Below are 25,731 nucleotides of genomic sequence, written 5' to 3'. Positions count from 1 at the left end.
GGCCACGCAGCGCCGCACCTGTAATGCACACTGACATGGGGGTGCCCAGGTTCACCTCCACCAACTGCCCCCACCAGTGGCCCTGGCCACAGAGGGGTCAGTCCTGCCCTCCCCTACCCCCTTCACTGGCCATGCATCCCCACCACTCCTCTCGTGGTCGCCCTGGGCTGAGGAGAAATCCCTTTCTGGTGCACAGAGAGTTTGGCCCGATTGGGAGAGAAAGGAGCAGGGAGGCTTGGGCAGGAGTGGGGGAAAAGCCAGACTTAGGCTCTTAAACTGCACACTGACATCGGCACAAAACTCCCTTCCTCTCTCTCCTTCACAAGTTTGTGTGTTTGTTGTTAAACTGAAAACTCATCCAGTGCCCCCATTAAATACGTGGGCAGAGCTTACGTATCTCTGAATTCACATGGCAGTCTCACCATCTTCTTCATCACCGTATCTGGGTACCTCATACGCCAGGCTGTAGCTCGTCCGTAAAAAGCTCTGGCAAAGGGAGACAGGGATGCTGGGAATGTCCATCTCACCCAGCACAATGCCAGGAGAGAAGCATCTGAGGGGTCCCCAAAGAGACTGGTGTAGCTGGTGTGCTCTTTGCTTGTGTTCCTGAAGGGACTCAAGGGGTCAAAGGACCCACATCTGGTCTGCGCAGCTCCGAGTGCTGTTCAGGACCTGGTTCAGGAGTCTGGGAAAGGCAATGCAGCAGGCAGCATAGACACAGCAGAGACTCCAACAGCTGTGCCTGAGAAGTCTGACTTGGGAATTAAAACGAAGCTTGTTGCATCCCACCTATTTGTTACCTGCCAGGCTGTTCTTCCTACACAGCAACTTATCTCGTATTCGGAGACTGCTTTAAGCTAGTGCTGCGTTTAGGCACGGCTATTGCTTCTTTCCTTGCTGGCATGACCTGGAAACCACCCTTGCATATGGGAGCAGTATGGATGTTGCTGGTAACTGCATTAGGATGTAGCAGGCATCCCAAGGATCCTCCCGGGTGGAGGACGGTGTAACACTCACATGAATGCCAGAGAAGTATTTCAGGCTTGGCTCAGCTGTGTCAGGTACTAGGACAGTGCTGGCTTTAGGGACATTTTTAGAGAGAGGTTGAGAGTCTTATGAATCTACTTGGAAATTAAGTACAAATCAAGTCTTTTTTAAATACAAGCTGTGTTTGTATTTACAAGACAGGACAGTCAATTAGGACAGCAGGGTTCTCAGGTCCCCACCACCCATTTTCTGCACAGCATCATCATTTCATCTCCATTTAACAACAGGTTCACGCCAGGGGTAATTCTGACTCAGCTGCTTGGCAGACTCGTTGGGGCAATCAAGCCTCCAGACAGCTTTATTCTCACTGAGGCTTGCAGCACAGACATTTGTAGACCAAATCCTTATGAGCAGTCACCAGGGAACACTGTTGGGATCTCTGACCCAGGTGCTGCTGTAACCATTGCAGCTCTGGGATCTGGGGCTATTCCTGTGGGATCACAGGCTGCATCTACCTGGATCCTTTGTACCCCTGTTTCCTACCAGTGACAGTCAGGACAAGAGCACTGCTACGGCCAAGGCTTCAGTAGCCCAGTAGGAAACACAGGAGCTTAGCAGAGCTGGTGGAAATTCATACAGGGAGAAGGAAGCATTAGACTTAAACGTCAAATAAGGTTTTGCAGAAAAGGCAGAATTGCCCCATGATAGTAATGGGGCAGTAACAAATAGTCCTCTGTTTGGGGTGAACAGCTTCTCAGAGCTTGGCTTTTACACTCTTACAAAGGGTATTTTGAAAGTGTGTGTCACTTTCCTCTCTTTCCTTCCAAGTGCCTAAATATGAGGACACATCCTTACCCCTAAAGGACAAGCAATACTGAATGGGAAACTATTTTGTTCTGTCATTTACTTCTCATTTGGTCCTGTCACATCCTATCTTTTGGCACTATGTATTTTCTCAGTGTTATGAGCATATATCTCTGCTGTGTGTGTGAGAGTGGGTGTCTGAAATGTGTTTGCAAAGGTCCTTGATAAAAAGCTTTAACAACTGAAATGATCAGAGAGGCATGAGTGAGCTGGTCGTGGTAGATCTGAACACTGGCAGGCAGCAGGTCATCTGTCTGCAGAGACATTAAGCACTGACGAGGTCAGAATTGCCAGGTTTTTAGTATTTACCTCAGAGGGAAACTACTGCTCATGCCAAGAAGCTGATGTTGCTTGTAGATTTAGCTTGAACACCAGAGGGAACACAAAAGCAACAGCAGTGGAGTACCTTCAAGGATAGCGTTTCCCTCCAGAAGCACAGTGCAGATATATCCAAGTTGTCCTCATTAATCACTTTCTTTTGTTCTTGTTTTCCAGCCAAAGCTTTTGGCCAAGGAGTTGCTTGACTTGGTGGCATCTCATTTCAACCTGAAGGAGAAGGAGTACTTTGGAATCGCATTCACAGATGAAACGTAAGTGCGAGAAATCGAAGACCTAAGAGACAACTCTTAGATCACAGGAAATCTCGGTGTTTTTTTCCTAAGCAAAACAACCAGCGTAGAAGACCTGTGTACCCCAAGGTCCTATACCAAGGTCTGGACCTCACATGGGAGTCTGTCCTGCACCGCCTCTTCTTCAGAGGGCTGGTGGCCTCTCACAGCAAGTTAAGCGTTGCCAGAGGTGTACAGAGGCAGTAACAATCCCTTCCTAATCCCGTGTTCAAAGAGTTGGTGTCATTTGGCATTGGTAAAAGGTTAGCTTAAACTCTCATGGGCTTAAGATCCACTCGCTGCTTTGAAATTATTAACAGATTGGCTGGAACTGTTCAATTAAAGTGTTAATCAGTTTCTTCGCTCAAGCAGGCTTAAAAGTAATGCTAAAATATTTCAAGGAAAGAAAAAAAAACCCAACCAACCCTCACAAAATTACTCTATTATTTCTGATGTTTTAGATCCCAGATTAGAGTTTCTTAAGAAAGAGAAAGAAGAAAGTGTCAGAAAGGAAGGGATTTCCAAATTTAATGTGAATGAAAAGCATTTTTAAATATAAAATTTCCATTGTGGAAAGGATTTGACCTTACCAGGAGTCACACAACAGCCTTATGGCTGAGCTAAACCAAAGGATGGGACCCTGACATTGCAGTTACCTCAGGCAATGATGTTGGTTGTTTGCCTTGAAGCCCAGCTCCCAGAGTCCTAGTCTTACCACAAAATTTGAAGTTTTGTCTCAAGACAGGTCATTTCTACCCCCTGTTTAAAATGCAAATATAAAGTTAGCACTGGGGAAACATTAAAGGTCTGCCAAATGCTATGATTAGTCCTACACTGTGACCTCTCAGTGCTACTGCACAGTCCCTGCTACTTTTTTCTGGCTGCCTGTTTTCTCTCTGTAGTTTGACTGTCCTGGGCATATGGACTGTGTCTTGTGTGCACGCCCACCGTACTCCACCTCGGTATGCAATAGGGTTTTTTTTGTATATTAATCAGGAAGAAGCTTCCTGCACCTATATTGTTTGAAAAAAACCCAAGATTTTCAAGCCAGTGCTGTGTTCCCAGAACAGCTGAGTCAGTGGTACTGCTGTCATGAGCCAGCTCTGCTCTCCTGCTGAAGTGGCAGCAAAATGTAAAGTATCTGCTGGAATAATGATTTGGGATCAGGTAATCAGAGGCTGCTGGATAATTGTACAACCATATGCACATTCAACTCAGCAGCAGTCACCCTCTAGAGCCAGGTCCTTTGTCAAGCACGTGCTTTGGGCAGCCTGAGGCCATCTCAGGACACAGTTTCCAGGGTGGAGGGATGCTCAACATCAGGCACATGCAGAAGCAGGACCCAAATCAGAGGAGAGCCCAGAATCCATTCCATCTCACTGACATGAGCAGCTCAGCCCTGTAGGAGATCTCCAACCCAACCCAAATTAATGAGACTGGTCCTCAAAGAAGGAGCAGTAGGAGGCACTGGCAACTTATAAAGCAGGAGGAGGAAGTTACTCTTCACCAGGGTGTTATTTCTTATTGGAGAGAGCAAGTTACTCAGCAGGTGCTGCCTGAGGGGTGCAGGAAAGCCATGCAGGGAAGCCAAAGCAGACTGAGATGAAAATCTTCCCTTAACAGTCCTAACAGCACAGGTTAAAAACAAGAAACACATGTCAGACTGCAACCAGATAGCAGCTGAGCAAGTCCCAGCTCTCAGCTCAGCTGAGTGGGCACAGGGCTCCCCTGGGAGAGCAAGGGAAGCTAACGAGGAAGTGTCAGCAATTAGATAGAGCCCAGCCTCTCCTGGGGCTTCCAGGTTTAACACGGAGCGGCATGAGCAAAGATCTGGGTTAGCGATGGGAGGAAGCGCAAGAGGCTGACAGAGGCTGTCGAGGCCGTGCTCAAAGACGCGCAGCGGATGCAGAGGGATGCACACTGTCTAGACGGGATTTCACAGGGTGAGGTGATGGCGTCCACTCACTTGGTCACCTTCTTGACCTGTGGTGAACATGGAACAGGGTGTATTTTAGCAGGAGCTCAGCCAACCCAGATGAAAGATTTTGGGAAACTTTTATTAAATCTAGTAAACACGACCCAGCAACATGCCAGTGAGTCCCAGCCGATAGGAAGCTTGGTCTGCAGCCCTTCTGCTGTCCCATAGTGAGTCTGACCCTTGCACTGAGGCTTCTTCAATACTGTGAAAACAACCTTGACCAAAAAAATATATGTATAATATTTCATCCTCAGTTGTAAAAAGCTCTGAATAGAGTTGGCACGAACAGTAATTGTTTTATGTGACTGAACACAGCCAAGAAAATATACCTGGGGAGTTGGATTGGATCTCGGAAATAGATGTTCCCTGTCATCTTCAGAAAATAAACTGGGGTCTCTGTACCACAAATCTTAACCTGCAATGTGAAATGAAATTTTAAAAAAAAAATAAATCTTCTCATCAAAAAGTAGGAAAAACAGTCTCTTAGTGTGTGTTTGCAGAGCACCTAACACAACCCTGTAGCTGATACAGACCAGGCACACAAAAAGAAATGCTTTAATTCTGTGACGCAAGGCCTCAGGGATTTCCTTCTCTTCACTCTTCACTGAGTTTCTATGTGCCTTACTTGAAGGGAACTCATAACCAGCTAAAACAGAACAAGCCCGGTTCATAAATGTAGTCTGGGGTTGGCTAAATTGCAAGTTTAGAAAGAAGAAAAGCCACTAAAGTATTAAATCAATTCTTCTATTTACGAGTAAAAGCTCTATGAGAGTAATTTATTTAGAAATGATTTAGACTGGGGATTTCCATTCATTAGTTGTGCTCTATCATGACAACCTGAGAAGAAAATCAATAGGAACAACCTTTGCGTTGGCGACTTAATAGTTTCTTGTGATAATATAGGGTCATTACTGCATTCAGCGTGAGTAAAATTAGATTGTCAGACTATTACGGAGGAGAAAATAACGCCTCCTATTTTAATGATCATAGGAACGCTTTATGGCGTGAGCCATTAACTGCGGGAGAGCACAGGTCAAAAGGGTGTCCCTGTACAGCACGTAGGGCCAAGCTTCACGTGAGGCCAGAAGAGCGATATGCTGGTTGATTAACAGTGAAAAAGAATGGAGAAAGGGCTTTTTTATTTAGTTCAGCTGAGGATGAATCTCCACTAACCACCCTTTCTCTTGGCATCAGCTTTTCCAGCATTCACTGAGATCAAGCGGTCAGGATTACCCTTCTGTTGGCTGCAGACGCCCTGTCTGGGCCACAGGCAGGTTTTCCACGTCCTTTACTTGTCCTTAGGCATGAGTCACCTGCTCCATGGAGAACTACCACCTTTTGCATCCCACAGCTCCCCCCTCTCCATGGGTCCAACCAAAAGCTGACCCAAACCCTTTTGCTGATGCCTGTCCTCCCTCGCCAGAGCAGAACTTGCAGAGCAGCTTCTTCAGCTAGGTAATGTATAGGATAAAATCTGCAAAGGATTCAGGCCCCCATTATTTGTGTTACACTTGCGCTAGAGACTGTACTAACATGATACGGTAACGGCAGAGAGTGCCATTGCTCAGCCCAGGATCCTATGGCCAGGGGCATGGCAAGGGAAGAGTAGAAGAGGGAGAGCAGGCTACCACTCTTCCCTGGAATATTCTCTCACCTCCAGGAATTGGAGGGAAACCTATTTCCACCCTGCAGAGCCAAAGCAAGGCACCAGATGTCCCATGTCCTGATTGAACAGCCAGTCCAAAGGAGGGTGCAGCTCTCAGAGTAATGTCCTGCTCTGGTGTTAGACCAGCTCCTTTGTCACCATGTCCACTGTTTTGCAAAATCTGTACAGCTGAATTCATATAGCTCCTTGGGCTTTGCAGCCCCTTCGAAAATATTTCTGCTGAAGGATTAAGACCTTAAACAAGAAAATCTGTGAGCTTAAAGGGTTTTTTAGTTTCTGCAGTGATTGATGGAAATGTAAAATAGCTTATATGGTTTTTATTATGTGACCTAGTCTTTCTCAATGTCCATTCAATTCAACATGAGTTTGACACTGAAGGGGCGTGAGTTGGTTTATTGGTCCAAATACCTTTATAACACAAATCAATGTGGATTCACTTTTCAGAAAACTGGACACTAACCAGTAAAACTGTATAAACAGAACCACCTGGAGGCAAAGTACTCATTGATGTACCACTCTTTACTGAAAGCCCTGATAAAAGAAAACAGAACTACTGCACACAATTGACAATATGAACCCTGGGCACCCAAATCCATACTCAGTCCGTAACTAAATGGATCCGGTTTCTTTTTCTAAAAGCGATTATGTATTTGTTATTGACACACCAGTTTAACTGCCAACATGAGTACAACCAACAGAGAAAAATGATCTGGCTTCCAATATTCAACCTCCCTATAGGTCACCCAAAACTGTTTGCACAATTATTTGCAAATACACTGATATAAATATCCAAAGGAGCAAATAAATAGTGATAATGAAACAAAAGAGAGTTTGTGTCTCTAAATTGAACCGTGAAGAAAATCCAGCTAGACATAGGCATGTGTGAATGGGATCCCAGTGCAAGCTGCCTAAATTGGTCCATGAAAACTGTCAGGATTACTACATGCCGAGGGTTATATGCCCATACTTTTCCCTGTCTTACATGGGATTGTGCTCCATGAATAGTTCTGCTGAAGACAGCAAGACAGCTTCCAGAGCAAACCATTTTGTGGTGTAACGGCATTGGAGTTTGGCTCCCCGACAGACCACATTCACGGGCAGATGCCAGCGACTGTTCATTGCTGCTGTTCTCTACATGCCACACATGCATGCTTGAAAACAAGGAGTGAGGTGACAATCTGCAGCACAGAAGCCCTCAGCGATGAAAGATTGTAAGTGGTAATTGAGTACAGTGATTTAAGTGACCTTCGTCCGCCAAAGGAGCTTTGGATTTAAGCTCCATGCAGATGAGAGTAATGAAACTCTTCAACCCAAAAACTCGGTGGCAATTAAACGTGTTATTCAGTATGCGCAACCGTCTACGTGTGCAACATAAATGTGTAACCTGATATGCATACATTTATGCATATATTCTTTTCGTACTGATTATATCAACCAGTTTCTCCAGTTAAAATGCAGTGAGAATGAAAAGAGCAAGTCTTTTCAAAGTAAGAAATACCTTGAAGTGAATTTTTGTTCTGTGCACCATGGCTTCCCAGCCCTTCATTGTACATACTAGGCAAACCCAGACATCGCTGTCGAATAAACACAGAGGTAGACAGTAAGTCCATTGTCAACAAACCAGTCTCGGTGGGAACCGGTGTGTAATGCCATCAGCTGCTGGTGGCTGCCGCTTTGGTGACACAAATGCAGCTGGACGGGTTCAGGATGGGATGTCAGGCTTAGTGTGGCTTTTCCTCACGCCGACAGTGTTTCGTACCGTGGTCTACATGGATAAATGCTCGGTTTGTACTTTGGCTAGGAATTGGCGAGCATGTCTAGTTTCAGTCCTCATGTGTACTGGGGCCTTCACAGTTCATTTCAGCCTTCCCAAGTCCTGTTAAAAGGAACATAAGAGCACTTCGGGACAAAACAAAAAGAATAGGAAAAAGGACAGCTTTCAAGAAGGGGGATGCAGTGGAAAATGCGGACACCTCTAATTTTTGGGTGCCCAGGCTGAGAATCTTCCAATGGGGCTTATTTTCTGACAGCCTGGAGCACCTGTCTTCTAAAAACCAAGCCTTGTGAAAGTACACAACATGCTGAACAACAGGGCATGATGCAGGGATCTCGCACTAGTGCTGGGCGACTGCATCCCAGCAGCAGGAATGACGGAGGGATACACCTACGCAGCTTGCGGAGAACAAGGCCAGTTAGCCCAAACATCCGACCCCGTAAACACAGCCATCCTCACCCCGATCCTGGGCAGTATCACTGCACAGCGCTGTCCCAGGCTGGGCAGACTTGCTTTCAACCTATGTAGTGCAATAGAAACATATGAAATGAGTAGTTGGGCTTGAAAAGCTGCATTGTGTCACTCCTTTCCATAGTCATGCTGCTAATAAGTCTGAGCTCCTAATACACAGTTCATGCTGCCCTTTACTAATAGAAAAAAAAAAAACGGAAAAAACTTATTTAAAAACTTTATCTAGAGAAGAAACTGACTAAAAGTGTGGTGGGTGCCAGGTAGCCCCCAAAGCCGCTCTGTCACTGCCCTCCTCAGCTGGGCAGGGGACAGGAAATAAAACACAAAGCTCGTGGGTCGAGATAAGGACAGGGAGAGATCACTCAGCAATTATCATCACGGGCAAAACAGACTTGACTTGGGGCAATTAATTTAATTTATTACCAATCAAATCAGAGTAGAGCAATAAGAAATAAACCCAAATCTTAACACACCTCCCCCCACCCCTCCCTTCTTCCTGGGCCCAACTTCACTCCCAGTTTCTACCTCCTGCCCCCCAGCAGCACAGGGGGACGGGGAATGGGGGTTGTGGTCAGTTCATCACACCTTGTCTCTGCCGCTCCTTCTTCCTCAGGGGGAGGACTCCTCACACTCTGCCCCTGCTCCAGCCTGGGGTCCCTCCCAACGGGAGACAGTCCTCCACCAACTTCTCCAACCTGAGCCCTTCCCAGGGGCTGCAGTTCTTCACCAACTGCTCCAGCGTGGGTCCTTTCCATGGGGTGCAGACCTTCAGGAGCAGACTGTTCCAGCGTGGGTCCCCCACGGGGTCACAAGTCCTGCCAGCAAACCTGCTCTGGCGTGGGCTCCTCTCTCCACGGGGCCACAGGTCCTGCCAGGAGCCTGCTCCAGCGCGGGCTTCCCATGGGGTCACAGCCTCCTTCAGGTGCCTCCACCTGCTCCGGCGTGGGGTCCTCCATGGGCTGCAGGTGGAATCTGCTCCACCATGGACCTCCATGGGCTGCAGGGGGACAGCCTGCCTCACCATGGTCTTCTCCAGGGGCTGCAGGGGGATCTCTGCTCTAGTGCCTGGAGCACCTCCTGCCCCTCCTTCTGCATTGACCTTGGTGTCTGCAGGGTTGTTCCTCTCACATCTTCTCACTCCTCTCTTGGGCTGCAATTGCTCATGGTGGGTTTTTTCCCCTTCCCAACTCTGTTATCCCAGAGGTGCTGCCACCGTCACTGATGGGCTTGGCCTTGGCCATCAGCAGGTCCGTGGTGGAGTCAGCTGGCATTGGCTCTGTTGGACATGGGGGAAGCTTCTGGCAGCTTCTCTCAGAAGCCACTTCTGTAGTGTGTCCCCCCAACTACCGAAATCTTGCCGCACAAACTCAATACAAAAAGTTAAAATAACTTGGGAAGAAACACACAGGTGTCTAGAGCAGAGGATAAAAAAAGGTTTTGATCCTTGTTGTACACCAAAAGATGTCCAGGATGAGTGTGAAAAGTCCCCAACTTCACATGTATCACCTGTATCTAGTTGAGACTTGGTATTCTCGTGAAATACATGCAAAGGCCATTTACACTGATTTACATATGGCAAAATCTGAGGTGGGATAGCTTCTTTATAAATGTCTGTTCCTGAACGCACTGGAGTGATGAGTGGAGTTCCCAAGTAATTTTGAATCCCTTGGAGAGTGCAAAGCAGCGTGCTGCACTGAGGTGAGCATGCACGATGTCCCAGATGGTCTCCAGGGCAGCCCAGAGCTGCCTGGGCTTGAAGGTCCCTTAGCTGCCCATCTTCTTCTGCATCTGTGTAAGCCAGGGCAACTGTACAGAATTCAAATTGAACCCAGGCGATTCAAAATGTCCTGAATCTGCTACATTCTCCTTATTTATTATTTATTTTGGGGGAGCTACAAATCTGGTTAAATTGCTAAGTAGATGTTGTTGCTCTGCTTTTCAAAGGGACTTCTCAGTTGCCCAAAGCACAAGGGCTGCTAAGGAGTAACGGGCAGGCCCTTGTGAAAGCTGAGTGTTTGCTGACAGGGTACATTGCTAAGGCTCGTGGTGACACTAGAAGTTAATTTAATGCTGGTTTTAAACCAAGACTTTTTTTTTTCTTTTCTCTTTTTTTTTTTCCATTTTTGGTAGAATGAAGAGTTATTCTTAAGGATTAGCATTAGCTGGCAAATAGGCACTGGAACAGAGCTCAGGACATCTGAGTTCTATTTCCTGCTTTATTTGCTGCAAGATTCCCCCCAAAATCACTTCAGTTCTCTCTCCCAGCTTGTCTAGACAGCAAAGTGCTGAAGGCAAGGGTGAAGGCTGCCTCTCCCTCTGGCTAAAATCAGGTCTGACTGAAATCAGTAGCAAAACGCTCCCAGGATGCAGCCCTAGCATCACTGAAGGCGATGGCAAAATTCTCACCGACTTCAGTGGGGCCTGAATTTTACCCTATGTATTTCCACAGTGCCTAATTTAACAGGACCTTTATCTCAGCTGGAGAGTGAGATGCTCCTGTAATACAAATAATGGTATTTATAAAATACCTCTCACGCACACACAGCGCTCTACAATGTGGGGAACGTGACAAAGAACAGAGCTCCTGCCCAGGAAAGCTTCCAGCAGCAAGGCACGAATGGATAAATTATAGGAGAAAATAATAGCGACAGGTACTATCTAGGCAAAAGAAAAGCAGCATGTGGTAATTGGAGCTGGAACGCTTCATGGAGCAGCTGTTTTTCAGGAGCTCTCTGAAGGAGGAAAAACAAAGGCTGGGCAAACCTAAAGAGGCTATTGGAGGCATGTGGGTGGTAAATAAACTGTCTGAGGCTGTAGAGTCAGGTTTAGCCTTGAGTGAAATATTGCAGGCATTGTGGAAACTCTTAACAATAAGGATTTCTAATGAAAATCTTGACAGACTTTTAATGATACAACTGCTCCAGGGAGTTGTAATAAAAAGGTGAAGCTCATAACATTTTGGGCTGTCCTGCCTGCTCAGTGCTGCCAGCTTTCACCCTGACAGATTGAACTTTAGCTGTTCGATTCCCAGACTGAAATGTTGCCAGGATGATATCGCCTCCGCTCCTCCAACATTTACTGTGCGTTTTTCAAATATCATGCAATAGCCGAGGGCAAATAGCATGCACTTCGGTTCATCCTTTGTAACACCTCAGACCTCATTGTAATGAGTAGCGAGAAACCTCTTTGGTGCCAGGCTGAAAACTGTCTCTTCTCTTGCCAGGGGACACTTGAACTGGCTTCAGCTGGACCGCCGGGTGCTGGAACATGACTTCCCCAAAAAGTCAGGACCGGTTGTTTTGTACTTTTGTGTCAGGTAAGTGTGCGATGGCGAGTCCTTCTCACAGGATACGGCCAGGGATGACCTGTTCCCCAGAGGCCAGGAAATGAGACTGTTGGTTTCTCACGCTGTAGAAACACCTGTGGACAAACAAACACTTTTACAGAGGTTTCTTTTGAGCTCTTTGGCTTTGAAAACTCTTCTCACACAAGTGTAAATAAGTAGTAGCCACACTAACACTTGTAGCTGCCCAGAGAGAAACCTTGTATGAGAGCAAGATCAAACGTTATGTCTTCACATTTTTATTTGTGGGTTTTGAACTCCTGGAAAGTCCAAGGAGGGTAGGGCTGCAGAACAAAGACCTCTTTCTGCCAGGATAACCAACCTGAGCCAGATACCTGGAGGGAAAACACTCGCTTCCTTGCCAGTGAGCCACCCGTTTCCTCTGGATTGTGCCCAGGGTGTGCGTTATGTCAGGGACCAAATTAATCCTGGTATAGCTCTGTCATATTTGCCTTCTGGACTCAACCATGTCATGGCATAATGAATTATCTGCAAATAGCAAATGATGGCATTTTATGGCAACCAGTTGGCTTCTGCATGGGCATAGAACATATTCATAGACTGGACTGAACCAGACTAGGAAGATTTTAATGAAGATTGTGGCAGGTTTGGGAAAATTTCTCTTCATCTGGGAATTTTGCAAGGAACTGTTAGTGTTCGGAAGCTGCTAGAAGCTGCCGATGCTCTTGTGTACACAGTGTTTTTGCCTCCAAGGGAGATATTTTCTGAAAAGACAAATTTGCTCTTGCAGCTTTAAAACACCCAGAGAGAGGCTGGGGGTTGGGATGGCATATGTACAAAATTAAGTTGAGGGTTTTGACTTACTTTTAATGGATAGCTCATGTCTAGAACTAGCCAGTGCAGTGTTACTGTCTTTTTCTGTTACCCTTTCCACTCCAGTGTTATATTACATCTGACATCACCCTCATTCATTCCATAGTACCCACAAAAAATGAAGACCTACTTTTGAGTTCCTTCCCCTGAGTGAAACCTTTTTTTCCCGCTTAGTGATTGCCATTCATTTAACTTCAATTACAAGGGAGCCTTCTGAAGAGAAGAGACTCTTTGTTCTGTTATGTACCCATATTTTGTGGTGGATATATCTTAGGACAAATCAAGGCTGTGCAAAGCCCCATGCCTCCAGAACTGGCCTGCTGTCTCCGAAGAGAAGAGTTTAGTCTACATGTTGGGTGCTTCAAACCGTAAGGGTAGATCCAGAGCTACACATTTCCAGTGTATATGATCCAGATCCACCTGTGCTTAGAATTACATGAAACAGTTGGTGCTCTTCTGCAAAAATGTTAGACTTTTAAGCAAATTTAAAAACAAAATAAAACAAAACTCATTAAGAACATACCGGCTCTTTAATCGAGCATCTTGTCTAGGGGTCAACTTAAGGAGTTCGTGCTAGTGCAGGGATACCATGGAGACCAGTGAAAGCTCTGACTGAGCAAGAGCTAAGTGCAGATTTGAGGAGTGGAACGGCTAAATATGCGAAAGCCAGTGCTACTGAGCCACTCTCATATTCATTTCAAAGACCACTCAACGAGCATAAATATTGCCATCTGTATTGTTTTATGAGAGTTGGCAGCAGAGTGGAGACAAGTCATTCTAGCAGGATATTAGCCAAGAGACACCTTAGGACTACGGATCCATATGACAGTTAGTAAATGAGTGACCTCTCCTGTTCCATAATTGTAATTCATAGGGGAAATCCATAGGGGAAAAATCAGCCTTCAGTGTCTGAAAAGTGTGTGAAAACCAGGCTGACTATGGGGTTATACTCTTACTTGTGGTAGCAATGAGTGGATTGTCACAGTGAGTTACAATTTGAATTGGACTGGAAGGTCAGATGCCTCAAGAGTTAGGAATGGGCATTAACTTACCATGGCTTTTCTACTGTTTATTTCCTCTGCGGATATCAGACACTGGCAAGAAGTTGAAAAAGTTCCCCAGCATGTAAAGACTTCCCATGTCCATCCCCAAATCTAATCTGAGCAGAAGGCAATTGGAGAAGAAATCAAATCCAACCATGCCAGCTGGTTATGCCCCAGGTATCTGTTACCCTGCGGTTTCAGTTCTGGCTTGGGAACTAAAGCAAGGGCTGAAGGAAAGGTTGTGAAGAGACCCATCCATAGACAGGGTTGTATTTTGATAATCTGGAGATGCACAGCAGCTTGTAGAGACATCCATATTCATATCTTAAACAGAACGCTCCCTCTCCCCTGCTGCCATGAGGTAGAAAGCAGAGGTAACTAATGCTGTACTACAGATAGTTACAAATGTACTAATTTTTAAGGAATTGGGTGCCCATGACCCCTACTGTATCATTGGTAAAGGTTTGCCTGTGTTTGCAGATATGTTTCCAGCATTACCTCTCAAGAACTGCAGCTGAAAAAGCTTAGGCTGGTGCTGGGGGTCTTAATTGGGGGGATAGTAATACATGTAGCTGGATGTGCCAGATGTTCATTACAGAGAAATCTGTTTACTGTATCAGGATTTAGTAATCATGTGGGGTTTTCCCTCTAGTCAAAGTGAATGTACAATTCAACCACGCTGGGTAACTACTGAAGACATGAAGCTTCAGGCAAGAACACTAAACGGTAGTTTGTGAAGAGGAGAAGCTATGGAGAAACCATTTTCACCTTTTATGTGATCATCAAATTGTTTTTACCCTTAACATGCCTGCAGCAATGTTGATGGGCAGCACACCCACCAAAGATGCCATAGTTTTTAGATTGCTCTAAAAGTACATTTAAAGGGAAGCATGCCTTTTTAAGCAAAGGCTTCTTGGAAGAACCACGCTGAAAATAGGAAGTTTCACAAGCTTTGCAGTGTGAAATTTTCCTCCCTTATTTAAATCTCTGCAGCACTGTTGAAGCTTCATCTTTTGACACACATTTCCTTGGGGTTTGACATTGTTGAACATTGATGTCCAGTGTCTTTACTCTCTTCCGTAATTAAAGACCAAAAATTTCACAGCGCTGTATCAAAGCAGGAGGATTTTATAAGGATGTTCTGAGCATTAGTTCAGAAGAAATTGCTTCTGCCCTTGTACACTTGCAAAGCTAACTGAAGCCTCTCTGTCTTCCGGTTGTCATCTAGTGCTTCTCTGGAAGCTTTCCACTGAGAACAACATAGGAATCTAGGAAGCAATCAGAACTGCTTGGGCAGCTCTGAACTGCCCCATGGCTATTCTTGTGCAATATTATTTTATGAGACTCTGCTAATATCCATTTATATAGCTTTAAAGCCATACATGAAAGCAAGAGGGAGTGCCATGTGTCTTGCAGGGGAGGTGGGACATCTGGCAACAGGATGGGAGTGATATTAGTTCTCATCTGAGAATTAACTTCCCTGGGTGGCTCTCTAAAGCCCTGGTTGCTTGGTTGTTGGTGAAACTCACTCCCTGCCTCAGAGGCTTTACACTGCAGATAAACCAAGCCACATGTGAGTCACAGCTGAAGTCCAGGAGAAGCAAAGGATGGGGATGAAGGAAGGAGGGATTGCTTCACTAGTTGATTTTACAGAGCTGTTTTGAGACCAGAAGAGGACAATGAAACTGTACCTCACAACATGAGCCGAATGGCAAAAGGCAGGAACCTAAGTAAAGTGCGGAGAGCCAGGAGCAGCAAGGAGGTCAGAGGAAAACAGAGTTAGCAGGAGTTCAGATAAAGGTTGTTTTACTTTGGGCAGGGAAGGAAGCATTTTGCTCTGACTCACACAGGCAGGAGAAGGAAGTCAAAGTCACTCCCTTTGTGTAAATCTTTGAGATGAGAGAGGACCAGAGCATAGACACACTGTTTGTTCATGGAAAGCAAAGTTGGCCAGGCTTTGCAGTGAATTCTCATCCTCAAACAATGGCCTTGTGGGATTAGCAATCCTTAGCTAGGGAACCACCAGCATGGGTCTGATCTCTTTATCTTCTGGATGTTTGTCATGCTGTTAATTTATATGAACAAGCTCAGCAAATAAAATTCACTTCACTGGTGGATCTTTTCCCAGGAATGAATATATGTACTCTCAGGGTAGCTCCACCAGCTAAACAGTGACAACTCACTGCAGAAGTCGTCATGCTAAATCAGAACATCTCTCACATGGAAAGGCTTTTTCTTTCAGAAATAAATCCTCAGTACTCAAATACACTGTGAGGCAGAGTTTGTATCTATGGCCCAGCAGCATTCCCACAAAGGAATGCCTGTGTCCAGCAACGTCTGGCATGTGTTCATACGTACTGGCTAGGCTGAAGTCAGCATGGGACCCGTGGGGGCTCAGGGCTCTCAATATCGAGACCAGACATTTTGCCAGGTTACCACAGTTACTACAGAACAAAGTGGCCTTAAACAGGAGATCAGCACTGAAACACAGAGTGCAAAGCTCATGCACATCATTGCTTCCTTTAACCTGAAGGAACATAGCTCTGTGTGGTCCGGGTCCAAGGCAGATGGGACAGATGTCTGTGATGGGACTCACCACACCAAAGCTGAGATGTTTACCTGGAAGACAGCTCAGGTAACAGATGTTTACCTGGAAGACAGCTCAGGGCTAATTAGTGCAGCTTCCCTGTATAACCACTGGAAAGAAATAGGCACTTTTCAGGAACAACTCATCTGACATTTTAGATGACTGCTTTGGAATTCATTAAGTTGCAGTCTAAAATACCTATGTTTCTTCTCTGACCTCTGATCCCTGCTCAGATGTAGGTGTCTATATTGTAGCTACCTCTTTTCACCTAATGAATCCCTTCTGTGTGCATCAAGGGCAGCCCATAAATTCAGATTATTATTTCAAACAGGGTTGGCGCAGCTAGGGTTGAGGAGTCATTCTCCATCTACAAGGTTTTGCATGACTACCTGAACAGAATTGGACCAGATTTCAGCTGCTAATGAGGTCTTATGCTATTTTAGTTTTTCAGCCCTCCTTTATATCCAGTCTTTAAACACATACTCCATTAGAAAAGGACTAATGTTAAAAATAAAAGAAGCAGGAGACCATTTGGAAACAGCTGATCCTGGAAAGAAGACAGACAGTGGTTGCTAGTATGGGTTGTTCATAGGGGTAGATGAACCTTACAACCTGTTGCTGAAATACAGCGCTGCCTCCCACATTGGCCAGAAGACACGTATGGGGCACAGATTCAAGGTATGCTGCTCCCAACTTGCCTGACTCACATGGCAATCCCAGCACACCATGGTTGTGTGTACCATTCATTTCCACTCAGCTTTGCATCTCTCCAAGAAATTAGATTAGTGGGTGGTGATGACAGCAGCCTGCTGTGGCAGGAAGAGCGGAATAGAACCACACTAAATTAACCAGAGCAATTCATTTGTCTCACATGTAATGGGCTGTGTTTCTCCATCCACAGTTTTCCCCACCAGAGAGGGGTATGTAGTGCTCCACTGCTTTGCTCCAGGCAGGGAATGAGGGGGGTGGACGAGCTGCAGTGGGTTCTGAGTACATCCCTGAGCAAGGCGGGTGGGATGAGGGAAGGCCAGCAGGAAGCTGATGCCAAGGTGAGGGAGGACAGATGGCAGCAGAAGTATCTTTCCCCAACATTGCCAGCTACAGTCTCTACCCACCGAGGAGGGAGAAGGAGCAGCCCTCTCTCTGCCCCATGGTGTGAGACAGGGGTTTCCAGGAACTGTGGAGAGAGGCTCGAATAGATTATCAAATACATCAATTTTGTAGCCGGGGAGAGGGAGAGAAGTGGCAGAGTTTGCTCTCACCCATGGATATGTTTCATCTCACCTGCTTGCACCCAGGAGAAGGTGCTGGGGAACAATCATATATACACAGATTGCTCAGCTCCTCTGCTCTTCCCTGGTCTGCTGCAGACCTCCCTGGAAGGGGAGCTGCAAGGAGGGTGGTGCTGGCCCCCACTTTGCCAGGGAGCTTCATCATCCCAGATAGTTCAGGGAACCATCAGCACCTTGGGGTGCTCTGTCCTCATCCTCATCGCTAGCCATCTCTGAGCTCCTTCCAGCTGTGCTATCTTCCTCACCCGCTCTCACTACCAGCACTGAGCTGGTAACTCCCCACACCAAGCTCCCAGGCAGTTTATGCTACATATAAGGGACACAAAGAGACATCTCCCACCCGCATTATATCTCTGCAGCTCCATGCACTGCTGAGGTGCTGTAGAAACAATAGCAAAAATCAGAATATTAAACCCGCATAACCAACCTAGCCCAACCAAGCTGCTTTCAGGGGTTCCCGTGAGCTGCTCTGTCTATAAAGTCTGGCAAAGCTGTGCCATAACCCAGATCTCTTTGCACAGCATGTGTTCTGCTGGTTGGTGCACATCAGCTGTGTGTACACTAAGGGGGAAGATCTCAAAAGCCAGCAGCCCTGCCAACCCCCTCCTCCCACCCAGCCGCAGCGTACAAATACAGCCGCTCAGACCTTGTTTGTGCTGGAAGACAAGGCTCCCTGCAGACAATTTATTGCAGCCTTCTCAGGGTGGCCCCCTGCTCTGTTCACCAGGGGGAAGGTGTAATAAATTGCCTGCGGGGAGGCTTTGCTCCTCAGAGTCTCTTTAGAGATATGAGAAACTTCTGTCCAGTTGGAAGATTTACTTGTGTGAAAACTGACCTTTGCTTGAGGAAGGGAACTAATGGGGCTTTGCTACTTAGCACATAGCTCTGAGCTAAGCCATCCATTACACACACATCTTAACAGCAGTCTGGCTCTTGAGTCCCATAACATCATTTCTGTTTTCTGCTTAACTGTGAATATATTTGTATAAGTGAGCTGCGTTTAGAGAAGGGGAGAAGTTGTTTTTCCTTTCCATTCAGCCACCCAAGGGGGAAGAAAAAGCAGCATTCTAAAAATTTCTTGTTTTGAGCCGCATTTTGAATGTGTTGATGCTGGCAGCGTTGTCTTGTCTCATTTAGGGAAGCATTTAGACAGCATGATAGGTACTATGCAGAAATGATGGATGCTGTCAGTGTAAGATTTGTACCTAATTTGGATCAAGCAGCAACAGCTATGTCAATGCCTACACACAGATTCTCTGACTGGGTGAAAGTCATGCAGACATTGTTCCCATTTTCATCCCAGTTTGTGCATTTATACCTTCCACCAGTGGGTGTGATTTGCTGTCACCAGTGAAGGAAGCAGAAAGGGCTGCTATGAGGGGTCCCATTGCCGTGGCATTGAACAAAGGAGTAGAGCCAGTGAGTAAGTCAACACTATGCCAGTTTTCACAGGCAAATCATACCTTGGTGCACTGCTGACAACACGGCAGAATGGCAGGAGGGATTTCTATTCCCAAAATGGTTCAAGATCCACAGATGAAAGATGCTCCACAAATACTGAGGAATGGTGTCATGCAAGACAGTGCACTCAGGAAGTTACCTCTAATAGCCAAGATGTCACTCTCAGTAAGGATCAAAGAGCAGGAAAGAGCTGGGATGGAGCCAGGAGAGTGTGGGGAAATCCCCCTGGTGACTGAGGGAGAGGAGGGGAGGAAGGCAGCATGCTGCTGTGATCCAGTCACTGCTCCTGCCTCACACCTGGAACAGATAACAACATCACTCCAAGCCAAGAGGAGCTGCAACAGCCTTTTTGTACAAAGTTGTGCTTCTCCTGCAAGCTAAGTTGCCCTGAGGAGAAGGACTTGCCCTGAGGAGGAGGACTTGGGGGTATTGATTGATGAGAAGCTCAACATGAGCTGGCAGAGGGCGCTTGCAGCCCAGAAAGCCAACCGTGTCCTGGGCTGCATCACAAGAGGTATGAGCAGCAGGTCGAGGGAGGGGATTCTGCCCCTCTACTCCACTCTTGTGAGACCCCACCTGGAGTACTGCGTCCAGCTCTGGGGGCCCCAGTACAGGAGAGACATGGAGCTGTTGGAGCGAGTCCAGAGGAGGGCCACGAAGCTGATCAGAGAGCTGGAGCACCTCTCCTGTGAGGACAGGCTGAGAGAGTTGGGATTGTTCAGCCTGGACAAGAAAAGGCTCCCAGGAGATCTAATTGCGGCTTACCAGTACCTGAAGGGGCCTACAGGAAAGATGGGGAGGGACTGTTTATCAGGGAGTGTAGTGACAGGACAAGGGGTAATGGGTTTAATCTGAAGGAGGGTCAATTTAGATTAGATGTTAGAAAGAAATTCTTCTCTGTGAGGGTGGTGAGGCACTGGAACAGCTTGCCCAGAGAAGTTGTGGATGCCCCATCCCTGGCAGTGTTCAAGGCCAGATTGGATGGGGCTTTGGGCAACCTGGTCTAGTGGAGGGTGTCCCTGCCCATGGCAGGGGGGTTGGAACTAGATGATCTTTAAGGTCCCTTCCAACCCAAACCAGTCTGTGATTCTATGATTCTAAGTTCCATGGGACACTTCGGGACTGGAGCAATTTGCAGAAAATATTGAGCTGACTTGCTGCTTTTATGGCTTGGTCAGGCCTGTTTCCCCTCCTGGTGAGAGGGCAGAGGCCTCACTGCACTGAGGTCAGTGCCTTTCCAGGCGATGCTTGATGCTGTATCCAAACATCAGGGAGGAATGTGCCTGCTTTGCTGCCTCGATTCCTTCCCCTCTCTGTGTTGATACTGGAGCACTTTGCAGTTTGCAAAGACTCTCAGGATGTACAGCCTGGAAGAGAGGAAGAGAGCTAGTCTCTGTATATTCCAAATTAGATCCTTTAGTATTTTGTATATGGAGAAGATGAGGCATAGGAATCAGCAAATATCCCCAAAACAAATGGTTTTTCATGAGTTCAGTGGGCCAACCTCTTACAAACACTGAGACAAATGGATGGGCGGTGAGTAAAGGTGCAAACAGCTTCGTAGTACAGTACAGCCGGTGGGAACAAGGAAGGGAACAGGACCAGGTTAAACAATATCCACAGCATTTTTTTGTTAGCTGCAATTCCCTATATTCCTGGAATCACATTCACCTCCAGTTTTGTGGCTTCCTTGCAATGAGGTAAAAGTTGACACAGGTCTCTCCTGCTGCATCCTGTTCCCTGCATACCAGTCCCTGGTGCTGGGCGAGGGGGGTCTGAGAATGGCACAAGCACAGGGGACAGGACATGGGATCAGAATCAAAATGAATGCAAGAAGAGGAGGTAAATGGAGCTTCTTAGCGCCTCTGATTTTCATTCCTGGCTGATTACTTAACAGGACAACTATTTAGCATGACCATTGTCTGCTTTAAGTGTCAGCACATAAAAGTGTGCACCCGTGACTATTAGCAAACAGGGCTGGAACATAAAAGAAGCTCTGCAGCCTGAGCTGCTCAGAATACTCATTTAGCATGAGACACTGGACATAATGACATCTGCATTTAAGTCCATTATACAAATGCATGTGATTTTTCTTTTCCTGGTTAGCAAATGGCCTCATATTTTTCAAATTATCCTCTGAGGTTTTAAATGACATGTTGAGGGATAATGAGCCAGACCCCAGGATGGATGAGGCAGACAAGGGGCCTTCTCCTTTATCCACTGCTTTGTAATAATGAAATAAGAGGCAGTCCATTGACAGAGCCACCAAGCTCTGCTGACAATTCTGCCCTGCATCCTACCAGAACGGAGTCAGCCAGCTGGGAAGGACATGGGAGACACTTCTGCCCACTTCAATCCCTTCTCTCAGAACTGAGCCTATTTCCCATTCAGGGCAGGAGAAAACACTGGGGTTGGTGACTGTACCTCAAAACCAAAATCCTTTTGCTTCATTCTGAACTCTTCCATGAAATCCGGTTTTACCCTTTATTTTCCTTTTTCATGGGAAAACCAATGTTTTCACCAGGGAAGACAAGAGCCACTTGGATTGTTACTCTGTGATTTTTTTTCCCCTTTCCTATTGTTAATAAGCCCAAGAGGGGTGGTTTGCCTCCCTGCACGGAGACAGTATTACAGGGCTGGAGGGAAGGTACTCCCCTTGCCAATACTTTGGAAAAGGCAGGAACTCACCCAAAAATCACTGCCACACTGTTATCAGTCACAGTCACCTTGATCAGCAGCAAACATCCTCAGTGCTATCCTTAGCCTCCCCATCACTGCCTGGCACCGCTCGCTTCTGTTTTGACTGACCTCTCACACAGCACCGTATCAGCATGCCGGAGCCACACGCACTGGCATGTCCCTCATCCAGCTGCCTCCTGTGCCCCTGTGGTCACCCCACTGCCTTCCTCTGAAAGCAGCCAGACATCTGAGGAGTGAGGCTTGATAGGACAGCAACAAGAGAGCGCTTTGCTGTGCCCTTGCCTGGTCTGGGCTCTCCATGCAGCAGAGGGACCCTTTGTCCCAGTCAGGGCTCCAGTTTCAATTACAGTTTTTTCTGGTAGGGGCACTACTCAGGAAGATGCTGTTTTTCAGTGAAACCAAGTGTTGCTACCTTTCTGAGGCCTTCTAAAGCCCTTTCAGTGTTTTCTTTGAATTTTCTTGGAAGAAAACACCATAGCACCAGAATAGGAGTTTTGGAGTGTTTCTTTTTGTTGAAAAAATGTTTTTGTTGTTGAATAAAAGCCTTTGGGGCCAGCTGGCTCCCAAGAGAGTGAAATGTCACAAGAATAGGATGGCATCACTGCCCCAAGGACAGATCTACCCCTGAAGTAGACAACATCCATTTACACAGATTCACAGATTGGTAGGGGTTGGAAAGGACCTCTGGAGATCATCTAGTCCAACCCCCCTGCTACAGCAGGATCACCTAGAGCAGGTTGCACAGGATGGCATCCAGGCAGGTTTTGAGTATCTCCAGAAAAGGAGACTCCACAATGTCTCTGGGCAGCCTGTTCCATTTGCTGTGCTCATGCTTCAAAATATCATTGCATTGAAGACCACAGTGAAATATGTTTACAGTTTGGCAGATTCTGCTTGGAAATAAATGCATGGGCGTGTGATCTCAAACACTATGACAGTACATTTGCACAGTCAGGAACTTGATTGGTCAGAGCCTGGTCCCTGCTAGGTGATAGATGACCAAGTTCAGGCTGAGGGGATATGCCCAGGGCTGTGTGTTAAAGGCAATGCTAAATATTTTATATTTCACAGTTTCTTTTGGTGTGTGGAAATGGAGAGTGCTGCTCATTTCAGCTCTCACTGGCCACACAAGCACATCACCAGTCCAGGTGCTTTTGGAGGCGATTTCTCTGATAGTCCTGAGGCCTCCTATCCCCACTGCAAGAACAAAGCTCTAGTTATGAATCACCTTCCCAACACTGCTACATTTGCACGTCTGCACACACACACAGCTGGGTTCACATATGAGGCCATCAGTGGCAGCCAGGGATCCTCCATCTCCTGAAGGACCACTAATCAAACTGGTGGGTCCAATACTCAGTCAGGCATTTCTCCTTGCTGCAAGTCAGAGGTGGGCATGTGTGTAATGCAAGGGAGAAATTACAGTAATGCCAGTTTCCCATCACCAAGGATCAGGAGTTTCCACAGCTGCTTCTCACAGGCACTGCTGTATAAATGTCGGTGCTTGGCTGGTTATGATGGGAATTGCCATTCATCACGGCATGAGGGTGTTAAGCTGTCTCAGAGCAAGTTGTCAGTTAACCAACACTTAATATAGAGCAATCTGATCAGTACGAGGCATGTCCTCGCTGCTAAAAAGCCTTAAACGTTTCAGATGCAGCAGCTTCTGAAGTCTTCCAAGATACTTTCTGCAGTACTCATTATTATCTTCCTGCCGCTGAGAGGGAGCAGGCAAGATAGGCACTTTGTGTTCATTACCCAGCATAACATTCACTGGACTATTTAATTAATGCTTAGAAAATGTACTTGATGAATCATAAGTTACTGGGGGTGGGGAGGGATGGGGAATGCAGTAATAGATTAACATTGGCTGATCTTTTAAACTTCTTCCAATATGATTTCTCTGATTTTTTTCACTCACAAAGTCTTGTGGAGTGTTCTCCTTTCTTGCAGACACCTAATTTTTCATAGCGAGAGTTGCTGGCTCTCAAGGAACCTCTTGTAGGAGCTGCTCGAGGCAAAGCTGTTTGTTGGCTGTATTGCAAGAGATGCAGGTAGCAGAGCAGAGGTGTCGGACACATTGTACTGACTGTTTCTCTGTCCAGCCCATCAATTATTTCCTGGATGTATCAGCTTCACTGCACATGGAGGAATGCTGCTCTCAGGGGAGTCCTCAACAGAAATCTGAGAATTGCCCCTTAAAACTGATGATCTTGAAACAAGCTGTAAGAAAAGGCTTGTAAGCTTAACAGGCAAAACAGACAGAGGGGGGCAGAGGAGGGAGGAGTATTTTCTAAATACAATACAACAGCCCCAAGCAGCTGAAGGTCATGAAGGAAACCTGTGTCCGAGGCAGGAATTTATCCCAGATTTTTTGCTTGGTTCATTGCCTTAGCAGCTGGATGCTTGTGCCTGCCTCCTTAGTCACTGGCATTGGTCATTGTAAAGTGTGGTTTCCTTCACCATATTGGGAAAAGGTGGTCACAGGAGGAGGTCTGACAGAGATTCGCAATCAGTGCAAAATACATGTTTTTCCCTTCCCTTTCTGTTGTTCCAGTGACAGCTGTGAATTCAAGGAAGACTGCTCCACTTCAGGTTTTCTGAGCTTGCCACACAGCAAATCCCATAAGAGTTCTCTCTGCAAATCTGTTTTCTTTCAAGTAGCACCAATTCCCTGGTGCACATGCTTTGCATTTGTCTGGGTGCATGTGTGAGAGCCAGTAGCTCCCCAGCACACTCTCCACTCTGGAGATCACTTGAGAATTGGGTTTTCTTTGTGAAGATGAAGTATCATGTGCAGGCTCTGTGCTCTGAGAGACTCAATTTTGTATAGAAAATGATCTGTGTATGTGTCTATGTGGAAAGCCTTGGGGAAGGCCCTTGCGGCCTAAGAAATGCAATATTGCCCTCTAGTGATGATGAGGATGGTCTCGTTCGAGCTGATGAAACGAAAAGCTTTTTGGCTAACCTTCACTGGGATTCAAAAAATGGCATAAATGTTCCTGCTTTCTTCTCACCCTGGAATTAAAGATCTTACGTTCACAACTTGCAGAGCACTGGTAGTGGTGATAAGCAGAGGAGGTTCTTCAAGAATCACAGAATGTGCAAAATTATCATTTTTCTCCATGAATTCAGCAGATGGAAAGCCAGCTGCACTCAGAGACCAGATCTAGTAAGAAGGTTCCTTTTTTAATGCAGCATCTTTTTTGCATTTCTAAAGCCAAGTATTTTTTTATTCACCAAAAAAAAAAAAAAAAAAAAAAAAGAGAGGCAGTTTCAAGGACAGGCGGTACCACCCAGTGGAAACCAGAAAAAAAAAAGAAGAAAAAGCTGAAATTTTGTGCTTGATGATCCCTATATTCAAATATGTTTTGGGTTGGGAGTTGTTTTTTTTTATTTCTCATTTGAACATTTCTGGAGGAGGAAGAGGGACAATAGCAGGGGCACTTTCAGCAGATGAGTAAGAAGATCTCAAAATGTTTCTCTCACTCTAGTAAGCAAGTAGTTGGTTGTATCTGTCAGGAAATAAACTATTTTGAAGGGTCTTCAGAAGACACTTAGGAGCACTACAAAGCTTTGACCTTTACCCCTAAGAAGGTTACATTTAAGGCCCTCGATTCTGCAAATAGCTCAACATGGACAATCCCTCCAACGCTTGTGTGAAGCCCCAGGAGTGTCAGCAGGTCTCTCAGCTCTGCTCCCCGACAGCAGGGTCAGGGAGTAAGGTTTCTCTGTAACTGGACCCCACATCTCAACCCAGATTCCTAAGGTATCTCATCTTTTTAAGTTCCTGATGCAGACAGCATTTCCCTGGCACCTTCCCTATTCTAATTGCCTCTGACAAGGCACGATAGTACAGGAATTTATGTAAGGAACATTGCTGCCACTGTACTGCAACTTAAAGATCACTATAAAAGGGGTGGACAGACTGACTTTTCTTTTTTTCCTTACTTAAAACATGAAATAAATGCAAAATTCACCTTAATCATTCGCTGAACCTACCCAAGTTTTCTCTGTAGTGTTACTACAGGAACATACAACATACTTAATATAACGATCAGTCATTAACTTTGATGGTATCCTGAGCTTTTATCCCCAAAAGGTCACGAAGCAGAATTAAGGG

At 46.1% G+C, this 25,731-nt stretch overlaps 1 protein-coding gene across 10 annotated transcripts in view; it reads left to right on the top strand.

Annotated features, from left to right (window-relative positions):
• FRMD4A (FERM domain containing 4A) overlaps window positions 1–25,731 on the top strand; it is a 383,039-nt gene that overhangs the window by 273,399 nt on the left and 83,909 nt on the right. For all 10 annotated transcript variants that reach the window (XR_012837828.1, XM_075767470.1, XM_075767639.1 and 7 more), the window contains exons 3-4: window positions 2,347–2,441; window positions 11,572–11,664. Coding sequence is in view for 9 of the 10 variants with exons in the window: in XM_075767470.1 (XP_075623585.1) it covers window positions 2,347–2,441; window positions 11,572–11,664 (188 nt within the window). In the remaining variant the exon portion in view is untranslated. The remainder of the gene's footprint in view (window positions 1–2,346; window positions 2,442–11,571; window positions 11,665–25,731) is intronic.

The sequence above is a fragment of the Balearica regulorum genome, chromosome 1 (assembly GCF_011004875.1).
Source record: "Balearica regulorum gibbericeps isolate bBalReg1 chromosome 1, bBalReg1.pri, whole genome shotgun sequence".
Taxonomy (NCBI): Eukaryota; Metazoa; Chordata; class Aves; order Gruiformes; family Gruidae; genus Balearica; species Balearica regulorum.
The sequence above is the reverse complement of the archived record's forward strand: the minus strand, read 5'-3'. Positions and strand labels throughout refer to the sequence as shown.